Raw genomic sequence first — 15,598 nt, 5'->3', positions numbered from 1 at the left:
TCCAGACGCGCAGGCTCAGTAGTTGTGGCTCACGGGCCCAGTTGCTCCGCGGCATGTGGGATCCTCCCAGACCAGGGCTCGAACCCGTGTCCCCTGCATTGGCAGGCAGATTCTCAACCACTGCGCCACCAGGGAAGCCCCCCCCCCTTCTTAACTGAAATACGAATGGGGTCTCTAGGTGTCCTGGCCTTGCCCCTTTGACCTTCTCTATGTGTCACCTTTGGTGTTTATCTAATCTCCCTGAGTGCTGGGCTGGGGAGGTAGGAGGGTGCAGGTGAGGTTGCCATGGCCACCTGGAGTCCATGACCTGCCAGGTGGGACGGAAGGGCATCCTTGGTAAGGCAGGCACTTGGGCTGGCTCCCTGGGTGCCCCACTGTGCTGCCCGGCTCACAGCTGCCCATGAAGACCTGTTTCACTCTCCTGTCCCATCTAGGGAAGCTGCATGAGCCCCCCATCCCCAAGCCCAGAGGGACACCCAAGCTGTCAGAGAGGTATGCTGGCCCTGAGGGGTTTCAGGGCCCTGGTAGGGGGAGGAGGAGTACCCTGGGGTCTGCGCGGGTAACAAGGCCATGTGACCCACCAGCACACCCTCCCGAGAAGGGGTGGGGCTCATCTCTGGGGGCAGGAGCCTGTGCCCATATCCCCTTCCCTGTGGCTCCCCTGGGACCCCCTCTCCTGTGGGCAGCAATGCCTGGTGGAGACGGCTGCCTCTGGGGTCCCTTCACCCCTCCAAGCCTACGCTGCCTGTGGAACGAGGGAGGCCTAGGCCTCGCTCCTAGAGTCGTTGTGCAAATCGGCAGCAGAGTATAGAAGACCCAGTAAAGCTCAGCTGTACACCTGGCTCAGATCCTCCAGCCCTGGGACCCTGTGTCACAGGCGAGGACATGGATTCCCAGCTGTTCTTTGGGAGCTGTGTTTCCCCTGTATGGTCCATGAGAGAGAGGGCGGGGGAGAGAGGGACAGAGACAGAGGAAGAGGAAGGGGAAGGGAGAGGCCCCCTTCTTTCTGTTTCAGCTCTGGGCCCAGACTGGCCCCACTGGGCTGGGGTGGGAGAGGAGGGTGCCGTTTCTCATCCACGCCCTGTGGGCTGCACTCAAGACTGTCTGGGGAGAGAAGGACACTGCCCCCCCTTGCCTCCTAATGCCTTCTGCTGCTTCCTGCCTCTGTCCAGGACACCAGCGCCCAGGAAAGACCCCCCATGGATCACACTGGTGCAGGCAGAGCCAAAGAAGAAGCCAGCCCCCCTGCCCCCGAGCAGCAGCCCCGGGCCAGCACCCCCGGGCCGGGACAGCAGGCAGGTGGAGAACGGAGGTGTGCATGAGGTGGCTGGCCCGGAGCCCAAGCCCTACAACCCCTTCGAGGAGGAGCAGGAAGAGCCCCCAGCTGCACCCCGTGCAGCTACCGGCCCTGCCCCGACTCACCCGGAGTCCACACCCAAGTCCCTGCACCCCTGGTATGGCATCACCCCCACGAGCAGCCCCAGGACAAAGAAGCGCCCCGCCCCCCGAGCACCCAGTGCATCCCCCCTTGGTGAGTGCTGTTCTCGGGAGCTCTCCTGACAGTTGGGACTCGGGTTGGGCACCTGGGTCAGCCCAGGGCCAGGGAAGGGCACGTGGTGCCACAGGATCCCCTCCAGGCCAGGTGCCGTGTGTGTCATGTCTGTCCTTAATCCTTGAGCAAACCTGTGAGGTAGGTATCATACCCCATTTTGTAGGTGAGGAAACTGAGGCACAGAGAGGGTAAGTGATTTGCCCAAAGCCTCACAGCGCTTAAGCAGTGGAGGCAGGATTTGAACCCAGACTCCTGACTATACTCTTAACCCTTTGTAACCCACCTTACAGGGCGGTTGTGAGAATTAAACGTGTTATCCATCGATGTGCGTAACACCGAGTTAGGCTCATGGAAAGCGCTGGGCAGGGGTTAGCTCCAGCCCTGCCCATCTAGTCACTCCTCCAGTTGCCAGGCGCCTCGGGCTCTGACCTGGCTGCGTGGCTCGGGTGCTAGTGGCTCGGAGCAGTTCGTCCCCTGTGTCTGTCCCCCGTCTCCCCATCCGGGATATGGAGGTGGTGGGCCAGCTCCCAGGCACTGTGCCTCCCTCCGCCCAGCCCTCCCTCTCACCGTCTTGCAATCTTCTCGAGCCCTGTGCCTGGCCACCTTCTACCATGGCTGGGGTCCAGCTGCCTCTGAGACCTCAGTGGGAGCCCCTCAGACAGTGGGTCTGGGGGCACATTAGAGATGACCGGAGGCCGGTGCTCAGGTGGCCCAGGCACCCCTCTCCGGCCCCTGCTGGTGCCCTGGGACCCTCCAGCTGAGCGTGGTGGGTTAGTTGATTGGAGGTGATTGCCGGGTGGGAGATGCAGCCAATGGGATGAGCTCTGAGTCGGACACAGCTTGGTCCAGTCCCAGCCCTTCTCCTCTCTGAGTCTGTTGCCTCCTGGGAAAACGCAGATGATACTCTGAAGCATGGTGTCCCTCAACGCATGAGGATGAACCTGGCACAGGGCAGTGCCTGGCCTGGCGCTGGCCACCGCCAGGGCTGCCTGCTTCTCCCTCTCCTGCTGCCCTCCCTCCCACCTCTGCTCGGGTCAGAGGCAGAGAAGGCAGACAGAAGCAAGGCTTTTTTTTGGCCTTTTCAGTTTGGCTTTGCTTTGGGTCACATCAGACGTGGGAGGGGAAGTGGAGGCTGCAGCCACGCTGGATGGGGAAGCGAGGGCCGTAAGGAAACCAGGGCTGCGACGTGCCACGAGGCGCACGCCAGGGCCCAAGGAGCGCAGGATGACTTGGGATGACTTGTCTGCCAGTGACCTTGACGAGGCGCATGCCAGGGCCCGAGGAGCGCAGGATGACTTGGGATGATTTGTCTGCCAGTGACCTTGGTCCAGTCACACCTTTGCTGTCCTCTGGGCTCTTGCCTGTCTGGATGTGGAGGACTTGGGTTGCCAGGGCCTGCAGCTCTGTCGAGAGTGGAGCGTGTTAGGTGAGGCCGAAAAGCCTGACTGTGCCCCCTCACGTGGCACCCACTTGTGTGTGTGTTTGTACAGCTCTCCACACCTCCCGCCTGTCACACTCGGAGCCACCCTCAGCCACCCCGTCGCCAGCCCTCAGCGTGGAAAGCCTGTCATCCGAGAGCTCCAGCCAGCCCCTAAGTGGGGAGCTTCTGGAGCCGCCAGTTGTGCCCAAGAGCTCCTCAGAGCCTGCTGTCCATGCCCCGGGCAGCCCTGGGACCTCGGCCAGCCTCTCTGCCAATTCCTCCCTGTCCTCCTCTGGGGAGCTGGTGCAGCCCAGTGTGGACCAGACACCTCAAGCCAGCCCTGGCCTTGCCCCCAGTACTAGGGGCAGCCCAGGTCCCCCTCCAGCCAAGCCTTGCAGTGGCGCTGCTCCCACCCCTCTCGTGCTGGTTGGAGACAAGAGCCCTGCGCCTTCCCCTGGAACCTCGTCCCCACAGCTCCAGGTAAAGGTGAGTGCCTCACCCTCGCTAAAGGCTGCTGTCCTGTCTAGTGGCTGTGGGCCTGGTCTCAGGGCAGGGTCTCTGATCCTTCCATTGTTGCTGGCCCTGACTTGTTGGGTGACCTTGGCTGTACCCATCTACCCATTCACCACTGCATTCATTGAGGCACAGCTCCACCTCTCCATCCTTTCATCCATTAGCCAGACCTCCCGTCCACCTGTTCATGTCTCCACTTGCGTGGTCTTCCATGTCTTGAGGTGTCTAGCTCTTATTTACCTGCCTAGCACATGCACGTGCCCATTTGGGATGCATCCACTAGCCACCACTTAACCCACACATCCTTCCGTTCATCCTTCCATTCACTGAGGTCCTGTTTGTGCCAGACCCTGGCACAGTGGCGTTGAGACCTTGTCCTTGCCCTCTAGGGGCTCACAAGCTGCTCAGGGAGACAGGCCTAGATGGTTGTTCTACAAGGCCACCTGGGGTAGAGCACAGAGGGGAGGGGATGACTCCCTTCTTGGGGTCATTTTCCTTCTCCAGAGACCTCAGTCTCCCCTCCTATAGAATGGGGCAGATGGTGTTCACTGAGTCCCTCCTGTGTGTTTGGGCTGGCCTGGGCTCCAGAGGTGAGATGACCATGGCGATCCCTGCCCCCCAGGTGCTCACAGACAGGTCGGGGTAGGGTACTGGGATGACTGTGCCTTGTGTAGAGTTTGTTTTTGGGGGGGACGGGTAGAGGAGGGGTTGGCCCTCAACGGGCAGAGGGCCGAGGAAACAGCTTTACTGGGTGCTTCTCTTGTGTGCCACTGCAGGGGTGCGGACAGCCCGTGCTGTGGGCTCCCCTTCCCAGGCTGGCCCCACGCTCCATCCCCTCTGGGGGCTGCAGTGGGCGCGAGGAGGGTCTGCTGGACACCCATCCCTGGGAGCTCGTTTTCCACTTGACCTCTGTGGCTGGTGAAGCCCTTGTTTCTCAGTGTCACGCCAAGAACCAGGGGTCACCAGGGGTCAGGACATTCCTCTGGGCACCTAGTTCATGAGGGGGCCTCTCCTGCCACCAGAGTCCCTTTGCACCACCAGGTTCTGATTCTGCATTCTTTTTTTAATTAATTAATTTATTTTTGCTGTGTTGGGTCTTCGTTTCTGTGCGAGGGCTTTCTCTAGTTGTGGCGAGCGGGGGCCACTCTTCATCGCGGTGCGCGGGCCTCTCACTATCGCGGCCTCTCTTGTTGCGGAGCACAGGCTCCAGACGCGCAGGCTCAGTAGTTGTGGCTCACGGGCCTAGTTGCTCCGCGGCATGTGGGATCTTCCCAGACCAGGGCTCGAACCCGTGTCCCCTGCATTGGCAGGCAGATTCTCAACCACTGCGCCACCAGGGAAGCCCTGATTCTGCATTTTTTCCCGTACTCTGCAGCCCTCTGAGGGCCCGGCTGTAGTCCTGGTCTGACCGACCTGACAGAGGATAAGTCTGGGGAGGAGCCTGAGCTGTTGGTCTGTGCACCTTTCAAATGCCACGTAACCTTCCCTGGCCCGGGCAGCTGCCTCCTGTGCAACTCTATCACCACCTGCTGTGTGACCTGGAGAAGGCCCATCCCACCTCTGGGCCTCAGGAGGCTCTGAGGAGCCCCAGGGCTCCTTGCTGTGGGAGGTGGGGGAGGGAGTTGATTTTGGACGCCCCTCCCTTTCCCCCTACAGGCAGCTGCCTTTCAGTATGTTTCCTGTCCCGAGGTCTGTGAAAGGTTGATCTGAAGGAGTTCTGTGGCTGAGAACCCTTGAGGGACTCAGGGGCCTTTGGGCTGTTTGGCCCTGCTGGGCCCCTCTGGGTGTGACTGTGGAGGGTGTGGGCAGAGCCCAAGAGGACTTCCTCCTGGGGTGCCCCATCCCTTACCCTAACCCCAGGATTCGGAGAGAACCCGAGACACTGGGGGCAGGAGACAGGCAGGCCCCTTGGGCGGGTGCTGCCCTGTGGGGCCCAAACTATCACCCTGCTGCGCCTGGACTCCGGCCTGGCACTTTACTTGCTTCAGATCCCAGAGCAACTGCCAGCCTGAAGGAATCTCCCCCAGGCTGGCACAGGTGAGGTGAGCGGGGCTCCTCCCTCCCCCCAGCTGTTGGAAAGCCGGGTAAATACTCCTGGGAACACTCCATGGCCTCAAGTGATGCCTGGGGAGGGTGGTTGGAAGATGCTGGCACTGCCCACGTGGCAGGCAAGTCCTGTCCCAGTGGGGGGCCTGTCTGGCTGTGCTGGCCTCAGGACAGGGATTACCCCAGAAGGACAGAAAAATGCAGAGCTAGGGGGCAGCAGAGGATGGGGGTCTTCCCTGGGCAGGAAGGGAGCTACCTTCCTCCTCCCTCTGCTGATAGTGGGTTCCCTGTTTTTGCTCTTCCTGGCTGGGGGACGCTGGGCAAGGAGCTGAACCCCGGAATCCCCGCTGGAAAAGGGGTGGTTGTGAGGCCTGGATGAGCTACTGTAGCTCTGTCCCACCCTAAACTGCATGTCCTGACCACTGCGCCCAGCGCCGGAGGGCTGCCCCAGCCTGAAATAGAGTCTCACTGCAGCTTGGGCCCTTGGGAAGAGCCTGGCCCTGACCCCGTTACCTAACCTCTCTGAACTTGAGTTTACTCAGCTGTGAAATGGGCACGACACTACCCACCTTGTGGAGTGGTTGTGAGAATTGAACAGGAATGTAGAGAAATATCCGGTGCGGCAGCAGCACACGGGAGGCGCTGGGGAGTGGAAGTGTTCCTTGAATGACTGAGCTCCTCAGAGACTGGCTGCTGGGGGTTCTGGCTCTGCCTGATTCCTGCCGCCTGCTTTCCACGGTCCCATGGGATCAAGCTGCCCCGGTCTTACTGAGCCCTCCCTGACTTATCTTCTGCCACGTCTCCCTGCCTTTAGTCTTCCTGCAAGGAGAATCCTTTTAACCGGAAGGCATCACCCACAGCGTCCCCAACCGTAAAGAAGGCCACCAAGGGCTCCAAGCCAGCGAGACCGCCTGCCCCAGGACACGGCTTTCCGCTCATCAAACGCAAGGTATAGCTGGGAGCCCCAGACACCTGGCTGCCTGGGCCCGGGCCCCCTCCCTTGGCCGCCTCAGGCTTCCTGTGGGACTCTGCCACAGGATGGGCTGCCTGGGCAGCTTCCCTCAGATGCTGGAGGGGGCATGCTTGGGAGGCCCAGCTGGGAGATTTATTAACTTGCAGCCAGGGGGATTTTGAGCAGATTAGCTGCTCTGACCAAAAGCACTGGGTGATGCATTTAAATTGTTACTAATTATAGTTCAAGGATCTGAAGCGTTCACGTGACAAACAGTTTAGAGTGTTCTCAGGTTTCTCTCTCTAATAGGGTCACTTTTGCACATTGTGATATATTTTCTGGAGCGGCAGAGGAGGGGAGGAAGTTGCCAGAGAGAAGCAGGAAGTTGTATCGCCCTCTGGGCGTGCCTGGGACCAGGGGCATGGCAGGGGCGTGGCTGTCCCTACACCCATCCCTTGCCACACCGGGGTGTGGGACAGAGCCAGGGCGCAGGGCCTGTGGAGGCCAGTGCTGGCCGGAGAGAATAGGGAAGCTCCTGTTCCGGGCGGGCTGACCTTCAGATAACGGCGCTGTCGGGCAGGTTCAGGCTGACCAGTACATCCCCGAGGAGGACATCCGTGGAGAGATGGACACCATCGAGCGTCAGCTGGATACCCTGGAGCACCGTGGGGTCCTGCTGGAGGAGAAGCTGCGTGGTGGAGTGGACGGTGCGGGGGTTGCGGGGCGCCTGGCGGGTGGGACTCGGGTAGGGGGAGCTTCTCTTCCAGGGTAGGAGCCGTCATGGCCCCTTTGAGGGTGGGGACTGCCCCCAGCCCTGGCCTCAGTGGGCATCTGGTTTCCAGAGGGCCGTGAGGATGACATGCTGGTGGACTGGTTCAAGCTCATCCACGAGAAGCATCTGCTGGTTCGGCGGGAGTCCGAGCTCATCTATGTGTGAGTCCTTGCTCCCCTTGGCTCCTGGCTCCTCCCCCCAGGATCCAGAGAGCTTAGGACTGGGAATCTTGACCTTCATCCCTTATCAGTGACAGCACAGGGCAGGCAGCCGCAGAACTAACAGTCACCTTATTCCCACCTTCCAGCTTCAAGCAGCAGAACCTGGAGCAACGCCAGGCTGACGTGGAGTATGAGCTCCGGTGCCTTCTCAACAAGCCAGGTGAGTGTGGCCACACCCACTCCCCAGACACCTGCCCTGGGGCCTGGTGGCATGGAGGAGTGGGCTGGGGAGTGGACAGACCGGGCCCTGATGGGGATGCACAGGCAGAGTCTGGGAACAGGGCAGGAGGTGCTGTCTGGGTCATAACAGGTGAAAAATAAGCTCAAGCCAAGATGGGAGAGGGAACAGCATGGCCAGTGTGGGGCTGTGACATCTGTGGTGTTGGGATGACAGGCCTGCAGAGAACACCGAGACCCGGAGCAGACTGGCTTGTTTTTTCTTTTTTAGATGTTGGGGGTAGGAGTTTATTAATTAATTAATTAATTTTTGCTGTGTTGGGTCTTCGTTGCTGCGCGCGGGCTTTCTCTAGTTGTGGCAAGTGGGGGCCGCTCTTCATCGCGGTGCGCGGGTCTCTCACTATCGCGGCCTCTCTTGTTGCGGAGCACAGGCTTCAGACGCGCAGGCTCAGTATTGTGGCTCAACGGGCCCAGTTGCTCCGCGGCATGTGGGATCCTCCCAGACCAGGGCTCGAACCCATGTCCCCTGCATTAGTAGGCAGACTCTCAACCACTGCGCCACCAGGGAAGCCCCCTTTTTTTTTTTATAAAGTATTTTTTTTAAATATTTTTTTAAATTTTATTTATTTTTGGCTGCATTGGGTCTTTGTTGCTGCGTGTGGACTTTCTCTAGTTGTGGCGAGCGGGGGCTACTCTTCGTTGCGGTGCACGGGCTTCTCATTGCGGTGGCTTCTCTTGTTGTGGAGCAAGGGCTCTAGGCGTGCAGGCTTCAGTAGTTGCACCACTCGGGTTCAGTAGTTGTGGTGCACGGATGGGCTTAGTTGCTCCAAAGCATGTGGGATCTTCCCGGACCAGGGATCCAACCCGTGTCCCCTGCATTGGCAGGCGGATTCTTAACCACTGTGCCACCAGGGAAGTCTCAATTGGCTTGTTTTGGTACCCTCCTCTCCTGGAAGGTGTGGGCGGGCTCCTGGCGGGGAGGGGTCAGGCTCCAGGGCCCAGGGCTGCCTTGCTGAGCGAGGGAGAACAGGTACCTGTCCAGAGGCAGCTTGGGCTCATGGCTGTTAGGCCAGAGCATGGCAGGGCTCTGCTGGTGGGGGGAGGGCCAGTGAAGGTGCCCCTGCACAGCGTGGCTCAGGGTGACTCCGGGAGGGAGGGACGGGATGTGCTGAGAATGGAGCGGGGCCATGGGAGGATAGGGTGTGGAGTCACACAGCCCTGCGTTCTGCCGCTAACTTGCTGGGGGCCCTTAGGCGGCTTCCTTAGCCCCACCGAGCCTCAGTGGCTTCATGTGTAAGACAGGGATGAAGGTGCCCGCCTGGGAGGGTATTCTAAGGCCCAGGAGCTGGTGCACGTGGAAACACTCTGTGCCCTATGAGGGGCTGATGGCTGATGGTTATTATGTGGCTGAGTTGGGGGTCTGGCCATGACATGGGGTGAGCACAGCTGTGGGCTGAGAGAGAGCACAGGACTGTGGAGTGTCCAGAGGCTGGAGCCAGGGCTTTTGACCACCTCCTCTGGCCCAGGTGGTAGGAATCGTTGTTCCCATTTAACAGATGAGGAAATGAAGAGCCAGAGAGGCTGAGAGTCTTGCACATTGGTGGTGGAGCTGGGCTTCTAGCCATGTCTCTGACTTGGGTATGTCCCTGCACACGCAGCCCCTCCTGCTGGCTGGGACAGTGGCCCTGCTTTTCCACTGACCAGGGAACTTGGGAGGCTGGATGTGACCCAGAGGCAGGAGTGTCCCTGAGGAAGTCACAGAATGTCCCAGCTCTTTGCTGCCACCTATGAATCACTCCCAAATCTCTGGAGGCTGGGGCGTGGCCGCCACTCAGAGGAAGCCGCAGCGACACCTTGTGGTCTAAGTGGGGACAGCACCTCTGTACCCCAGGCCAGCCTGGCCCTGGGCTTTTTGTGTTGCTTCTCCAGTCCTCTGTGTGGTGGCAACACGTCGGGGCTTGTCATCCTGTCCTGGTTGTTGCCTTTGGAGGGTGAGACTGGTTTATAAGCTCCCAGGTGGGCTGGAGATCCATAAGACACCGTAAGGGCTGTAGCTTGGATCAAAGCATTCCAAGGCTGGCCGGTACAAGCACTGGCTCCACCCTTGCTGTGTGACACTGGTCAAGGACTTAACTTCCGCAAGCCTTGGTTTTCCCACATGTAGTTTGGGGACATAACTTACCCAGGCCCCAGATTTGGGAAGCAGCAGAGTAGGATTTGAACTGGGGTGGTGACTCTGAAACCCACGTTGTCCCCAGGACTATGCTGGGTCAACGGTTCCAGTTTTGGCAAGAGGAGGTGGTAGGGGCAGATGTTGTGGAGGGAAGGTCAAGTGTGGGCATCCCTCCCCTGGGAGCCTGTGGGCTGGGTGAGAGGAATACCAAGGTGCAGGTGGGCCTCTGAGGGTGGTTCCGTAGGATGGCTCAGGTTCTTGAGAGGAGGCTGGAGGGGCAGCAGGTGTCTGAGACATCAGGGACACCTCCTGGCAGGGCTCCCTGCCCCCAGGAACCCCTCTAGTCCACCCTCCTTCATGGCATTAGATGAATGTCCCAATATGCCCCTTGGGTCACATTGCTTCTCCTGCATGAGGACCCCTGGGGTTCCCTGTTATCTCCCCACCCCTGCCCCACTCTGGCCAGCTCGCCATTGGAGGCTCTCAGCAGACCCAGCCTGAATCCTTCCCCCGAGAAACCATCTAGTGAACATTTGTTGAATGAGTGCATGAACGTAGCAGGAAACTCCTTGGCACGTGCTGTTCTCTGTTCTCAGAACACGTATTGTGCTGGACCTCCCGGAGCCCCCTTGGAGAGTTTTTTTTGTAGGCAGACTGGTATCCTTGGTCCCTCCTATGACAACCTTCATTTCTCCAAAAATTTGTAATCCCCACCCATCTGGGCCCCCTCCCTCAGAGTGTCCAGCGTGGGGCTGGCCTGCAGCCACCCTTAGCACTTGGGCGTTAGTTCCTCGCTTCCTGGGACTCATGTCCCGAACTTTTCTCCTTGGGCAGAAAAGGACTGGACAGAACAGGACCGGGGCCGAGAGAAGGTGCTGATGCAGGAGCTTGTGACCCTCATCGAGCAGCGCAACGCCATCGTCAACTGCCTAGATGAGGACCGGCAGAGGTGACGTGGCTGGGGGAGGGGTTCCCCGGGGCTTCCTGGGGGCGGGGCCCTCACTGCCAGGCATCCCAGCGCCGCCTGCGTGGACTCGGAGTCTGGAGGGGCCTGAGAGATTACCTCGACCTTCCTCCCGTGGGACACTCAGCTTCCCTTTCTCATTTCAGGGAGGAAGAGGAAGATAAGATGTTGGAAGCCATGATCAAGAAGAAAGGTGAGGCCCCTCCTGGGGCTCTGGCCCACTTGAACTCCTGGAGGGTGGGGGTTAGGTTGAACAGAGGGTTGGAGTGGGCACTACAGGGACGGTGTGTGCAAACTCCTAGCCCCTGTTTTGCCAAGAAGGCCGTGTGTAGCAAGGCAGGTCAGCCTACGGCCAGGAGAGTGGGTGTGGGATGCCCTGGTGCCCACAGGGAGGACGCTGGCATGTGGGAGCATTTCCCAGGGCGCGTCTGCCTTAAACTGTGCGTTCCTCCTTGAGGTCTGCAGCTGGTCTAGGAGGGGTCTGTGGGACCAAACAGCAGGCCCTCCCGCAGATACGATAATGCCTAGAATGGTTAAGAGAGCACTGGACTGGGAGGCATGAGCCCTGGGCCTAATCTTGGTTCCACCAGTGACTCATTTTGTGGCCTTGCGGTTAAGTCTGGGCTCCAGTTAGACTGGATTCCAGTCCCAGCTCTGGCACTTCCCAGCTGGGTGGCTTTGAGCCAGCCACTTAACCCCTCTAGGCCTCGCTCTCCTTGTCCGTGGAATGGGGGTGATGGAGGCTCCCACCTCCCGGGCATGTGCTGAGGATGACTGAGGTAATGTGTATAAAGCACTTAGTCCAGGGCCTGGCACCTGCAAAAAGCTCGGTTGGTGTTAGTCTGTTTCAAAACTCACATTTTCCTCATCCATAATAAGTTAGGGGCTGGGCGAGATGATTTCTGAGGTCTCTTCTACCTCTGACAGTCAGTGTTCGTGTTGTAACCCACAGAGCTGTGAGCACCAGCCTACGGGAACCGAGCCTTTTAGAGATGAATGTCTGCCATGCTGTAGGGCTCCCCCATTGCTTTCACGGGCGCTCGTCTCCCGATCCCTGCCAAAACCCTGGGAAGGGGTAGGGTCCCGTCCCAGAGACGAAGAACCCGAGGCTCAGAAAGGTGAAGGGGCGTGCCCACGGTTCCAGGAGAGGTGGTAGCAGTGGGCTGAGCCTGTTGGCCGGCGCTTCTAGGCCATCACCACCACCCCCGACCTTCCCCCATCGACTCCCCTCTCCCTTCTGCAGAGTTCCAGAAGGAGGCTGAACCCGAGGGCAAGAAGAAGGGGAAGTTCAAGACCATGAAGGTGCTGAAGCTGCTAGGAAACAAGCGTGATACCAAGAGCAAGTCCCTGGGAGACAAGAGCTAACAGCGTGGGCTGCCAGCTGGGGACTCCACCGCTCCTGGCTCGGCCCCCGGGCTGTGCTCTGCCAGGGACGCCCAGCTTCCCTTCAGGATCAGTTGAGGGGAAAGATGACTTAAGGGGAGGGAGCCTCTGGGTGATGGCCTCTCCCTCCTCAGGGTCCTCTGGCTCCTCTGGGCCAAAGAGTTTTCTTCCCTCTCCTCTGAGCCCCCGGCAGCTACGCCTCAGCCCTGCCCAGCCTGGTTGTGATGACCCCAGATGCTGTGACTGACCCAGGGAGCGAGCCGGCTCCTGGGTCTGGGGAGCAGCCACAGCCGAGCACACCCGCCCCTCGTCCCACCCAGCACGTGGCCTGCGTGCCGGGCAGCTCCTTGGTTCCTCTTCCCTTCTGTGCCACGTGCAGAGGGGAGCCGTACCTGCCAGAGTCTCTGGGTCTTCCTGCCCACGAGGTGGGCCCGGGGTGGACCTCTGGCCTGGGTCTCCCACCCCGGCCCTGGTTCTGAGTCCCTGTCTTCCTTTCGGTGCAGGCGGCCCTGACTCTCTTTCTCCTCACTCAGGACCTCTATTTATGAAGTCTCTTAATTAAGTTTGAGGTAGTTACTGTGTCCTCAGACACGAATGGGCCTGGACAGATCCCTCCCTGTGTTCCTCAGAGTTCTAGGAGGTTCCCTCATCTCCCCTCATTCTGTAGGAGGTCTCCCTGTCCAGGACACCGTGCCGGGGTGGGTGGGAGCCGAGTGCCGAGCCCCTGCAAGGAGGGTCCCGGGGAGGCAGAGGCCCCAGCTGCAGTTCTGGCCCCTGCCCCTCTGCCAGATCAGCAGCAGGCGGGGCTGCTGCCGTAGGTGCTAACCCTGGTCCTTTACCACACTGCAGCCCGGCCCCTCCTTTAGGCTCTCCCCGCCACCCCGGGGCTGGGGCACAGTGGACCCACTCCCGGGAGGTCATCGCCAGCCTGTCTTCTCACACTCGTCTGTTGTCTGTTCTCTCCCGACTTGTTGCTGCCGAAGGACTCATGGTCGCTCAGCCCCTGGGATGGCTGTGGGAGCGGAGGAGCCGATGGGGCCCACCACCTTCCCCCCACGGAGTGTGCCCAGCAGCTCTTGGTCAAAGCACTGTTGTTGTAAGCTATTTCCGGGGTGCCTCTAGGGCCCCCTTCCCTCAGCACACCTATGGGGAGAGGTTGCACTGTATTAATTTGAGAGGGTTTTCCTCCCCGACAATAAATGGAGACCACCTCAGTCGCCAGTGCCCTGCAGCCTCGAGGCGCCTTCCCCTCGCCAGGCCTGCCTTCTTCCCTGCCTCTGCCAGGCCTCGAGGCCAGCGTCTCTGCTTGCCCAGGAGGGCGTGGAGGGGCTGTCCACCGCTGGGGGCCCTGGCCCTCACTGCCTGCCCCCTGGGCAGGACCCCTTCCTCTGCAGGGACAGGTGGCTCCCGCGCGTGTGCAGCCCCCGGCCGCCTCCTTCCTGACATGCCTGTTGACCTGCAGCTGGGGTCACCAACTCCAGCGGCAGGTGACGCACGTGAACCAGGCTGGGTGTGTCCTGAGGGACGGCCCGACACCTGGGTGGTGGGGACTGGGGTGAATGGGGGTGGATACGCCGCAACTAGAGGGGAAGTTCTTCCTCATTTAAGTCGACTGTAGCCTGTGGGATGTGGGCCCAGTGGGGCCAGATCTTTCCATTTTTCAAGAGAAACTGGAAATCCAGGTGGTGCGTGTGTGTGATTTGTAAATGTTGGCAACTGATCCGAATTTAAATCAAGGGCAGGCTGCTGTGGTGTCACGGGTGGGCTGACTTTGTCCTGGGCTGTCCTGGGTTCTCTGGTTCGCTGCCCCTGGGCCACGTGCTGGGGCCTTCGAGGTGGAGGGCGGCTGTCCTCATCATGTTGCACCCTTGGCCCTCAGGTTCTGGAGGGTGTGTGGATACAGGCTTCTCATGGAATGTTACAGAGCCCAGCCCTTGATCTGGTCCTCTCTGTTTATTTGTTTGAGGCTGCAGGGCCATGTTTATTCTGCAAACCCAAACTTGGGTCATGTGGCCTGAGAGGATTATATGAATCCCTCCAAGTGGGATGGTTGGTTGAAATTTCTGAAATACTTTGATTTATGGGGACAGAAAAATGACAGAATACTGGAGACCATAAGGCTTGTGGTTGTCAAGACATGGGGACTGCCGTGTGCTGTGCGCCAGGCCTGGGGCGCTGCTCCTGTGGGCGGATGTCTCCTCAGCAGCCCTTTGAGGCAGGCCGCACAGGCGAGCCATCGGAGATGAGGCTGCTGGGCTCAGACCGCACAGGCTGGGAGTGGACTTCCAAAGCAGGACCCCTTCAGTCTGGGTCCCTCCCACCCCTTTGGGTTTCTTTCTATGGGCTGTGCGTTTGGTGGAAAGACAGAAAGCTAACTTTTAATCCTGAGTAGGCTACTTGCTAGTTAAATGACTCTGGTCATAGCATCTTGGTGAGCCCTGGTTTTCACATAGGGATAATGAACCATCACAGGCATTTATTGAGAGTCAGCCGAGAGTGACACCGGCACCTGCTGTAGTGCCCGGCCGTGGGGTGCTCCGGGAGCCTTCGTTCCATTTTCACTTGAAATGTGCAAAACAGCTAGAAACCAACTGGGCTTGAAAAATTCTAACTCCTTGAACAAATAAGGTTTATCCCTCTGAAAACAAAATGGTGTGCGTGATGATCTACGTTAAATGTGTTTTATTAGCCTGTTAATCATAGTGATTAAATATCTGCCCAAAGCTGTAAGAAGTCAAATAAGTAGGTCCTAAGACAGGTAGGAAGAAAGGAATCATATTCATTACTAAGTTCAGAAAACCTAATGTGCCGGACACAGGGACACGCAGTGGGTGAGGCCGTGGGAAGGGAGCCCAGTGGATGCCCTTAGACATACACCCAAGATGGTGAGATCCTTGCTTTCACTGTGTGTGTGGCTCTTTCCCCAAGAAAAGACTGTGTGTGTGTGTATGTGTCTGTATCTGTGACTGGTCTCAGAGGCTCAGCTGACTGAGGATCCCTGGGCAGAGTCTCAAGAGAATCAGCTCATTTTCTGAGACGTGGTCCATTTTCTGGGGTGCTATGTCCAGGGTGCCCTAGGTGGGGGCAGTGCTATACAACCATTTACGTGGCTGAAGGCCGGGGTGGGTGGGCTGACCTGGGGGTGACCCTGCTTGGCAAGGGGGTGGGCTCCCCCGCCCCCCTCCAGAGGCAGATTAAGTGGTGGCAAGAGCCTTCCTAAGTTCCTCAATCCTCTTGTGGTCAAGGTCTTCCATTTCCTGTAGTTTCTGCAGAGGGCATCAGGGAAAGCTGGGGATCAGGGAAGGAACTCCAGGAGCCACCACAGATGGGAGGCTAGAGCCGGACTCCCGAAACGGCCGCGGCTGACCCTTTATTCCTGCTCACATCTCGTCCTCCACACTCACAGGGGTGCGTCGCCACCCGCC

General features: G+C 59.3%; 2 protein-coding genes across 3 annotated transcripts in view; one reads left to right on the top strand and one right to left on the bottom strand.

Moving 5' to 3' along the window:
* Positions 1 to 12,171, top strand: part of MICALL1 (MICAL like 1) — a 26,674-nt gene extending 14,503 nt beyond the window's left edge. The window contains exons 7-16 of the mRNA XM_007454039.1: positions 435 to 492; positions 1,173 to 1,531; positions 3,043 to 3,458; positions 6,346 to 6,480; positions 7,064 to 7,190; positions 7,326 to 7,416; positions 7,563 to 7,636; positions 10,661 to 10,775; positions 10,937 to 10,983; positions 12,034 to 12,171. Coding sequence (XP_007454101.1) covers positions 435 to 492; positions 1,173 to 1,531; positions 3,043 to 3,458; positions 6,346 to 6,480; positions 7,064 to 7,190; positions 7,326 to 7,416; positions 7,563 to 7,636; positions 10,661 to 10,775; positions 10,937 to 10,983; positions 12,034 to 12,155 — 1,544 coding nt within the window. The 3' untranslated portion in view covers positions 12,156 to 12,171. The remainder of the gene's footprint in view (positions 1 to 434; positions 493 to 1,172; positions 1,532 to 3,042; positions 3,459 to 6,345; positions 6,481 to 7,063; positions 7,191 to 7,325; positions 7,417 to 7,562; positions 7,637 to 10,660; positions 10,776 to 10,936; positions 10,984 to 12,033) is intronic.
* A 3,196-nt stretch (positions 12,172 to 15,367) lies between these two features.
* The window catches only part of CUNH22orf23 (chromosome unknown C22orf23 homolog), a 6,687-nt gene continuing 6,456 nt past the window's right edge, over positions 15,368 to 15,598 (bottom strand). For both annotated transcript variants that reach the window (XM_007454037.1, XM_007454038.1), the window contains one exon: positions 15,368 to 15,439. In XM_007454037.1, coding sequence (XP_007454099.1) covers positions 15,368 to 15,439 — 72 coding nt within the window. The remainder of the gene's footprint in view (positions 15,440 to 15,598) is intronic.

Source organism: Lipotes vexillifer, unplaced genomic scaffold (assembly GCF_000442215.2).
Source record: "Lipotes vexillifer unplaced genomic scaffold, Lipotes_vexillifer_v1.1 scaffold382, whole genome shotgun sequence".
Lineage (NCBI taxonomy): Eukaryota > Metazoa > Chordata > Mammalia > Artiodactyla > Lipotidae > Lipotes > Lipotes vexillifer.
This window is presented reverse-complemented; position numbering and strand designations above follow the sequence as displayed.